The sequence below is a fragment of the Octopus bimaculoides genome, chromosome 11 (assembly GCF_001194135.2).
Source record: "Octopus bimaculoides isolate UCB-OBI-ISO-001 chromosome 11, ASM119413v2, whole genome shotgun sequence".
NCBI classification, from domain to species: Eukaryota; Metazoa; Mollusca; class Cephalopoda; order Octopoda; family Octopodidae; genus Octopus; species Octopus bimaculoides.
The window spans coordinates 78,337,179-78,337,581 of NC_068991.1; the positions used below are offsets into that span (position 1 = coordinate 78,337,179).

General features: G+C 49.6%; 1 protein-coding gene across 2 annotated transcripts in view; it reads right to left on the minus strand.

Moving 5' to 3' along the window:
- LOC106868577 (U3 small nucleolar RNA-associated protein 25 homolog) overlaps window positions 1–403 on the minus strand; it is a 29,451-nt gene that overhangs the window by 18,692 nt on the left and 10,356 nt on the right. For both annotated transcript variants that reach the window (XM_052971953.1, XM_014913900.2), the window contains exon 4: window positions 29–363. In XM_052971953.1, coding sequence (XP_052827913.1) covers window positions 29–363 — 335 coding nt within the window. The remainder of the gene's footprint in view (window positions 1–28; window positions 364–403) is intronic.

The following is a 403-nucleotide window of genomic DNA, read 5'->3' on the forward strand; positions in this document are numbered from 1 at the left end:
CCTCCTCATCCGCCACATCACTACCAGCCTCTTCCTCTTCTGCCACATCACTACCAGCCTCTTCCTCTTCTGCCACATCACTACCAGCCCCTTCCTCCTCCCCTTCGACCTCATCTGCCTCAACACTACCAGCTTCTTCCTCCTCCTCTTCCCCAACGTCACTAGCTCCTGCATCACTACCAACTTCTTCCTCCTCCTCCTCCTCCTCCTCTCCTACCACATCACTACCAGCTTCTTCATCCTCTCCTGCCACATCACTACCAGATTCATCATCCGCATCCTCTGCCTCTCCACTATCATCATACTCTTCCCCTGCTTCTTCATCTTCTGGCTCTGAATCTTCTTCAGTTTCCCCATCAGAATCTGTATAAAAAAAAAAAAAAACCATCAAAACCTGGAAATA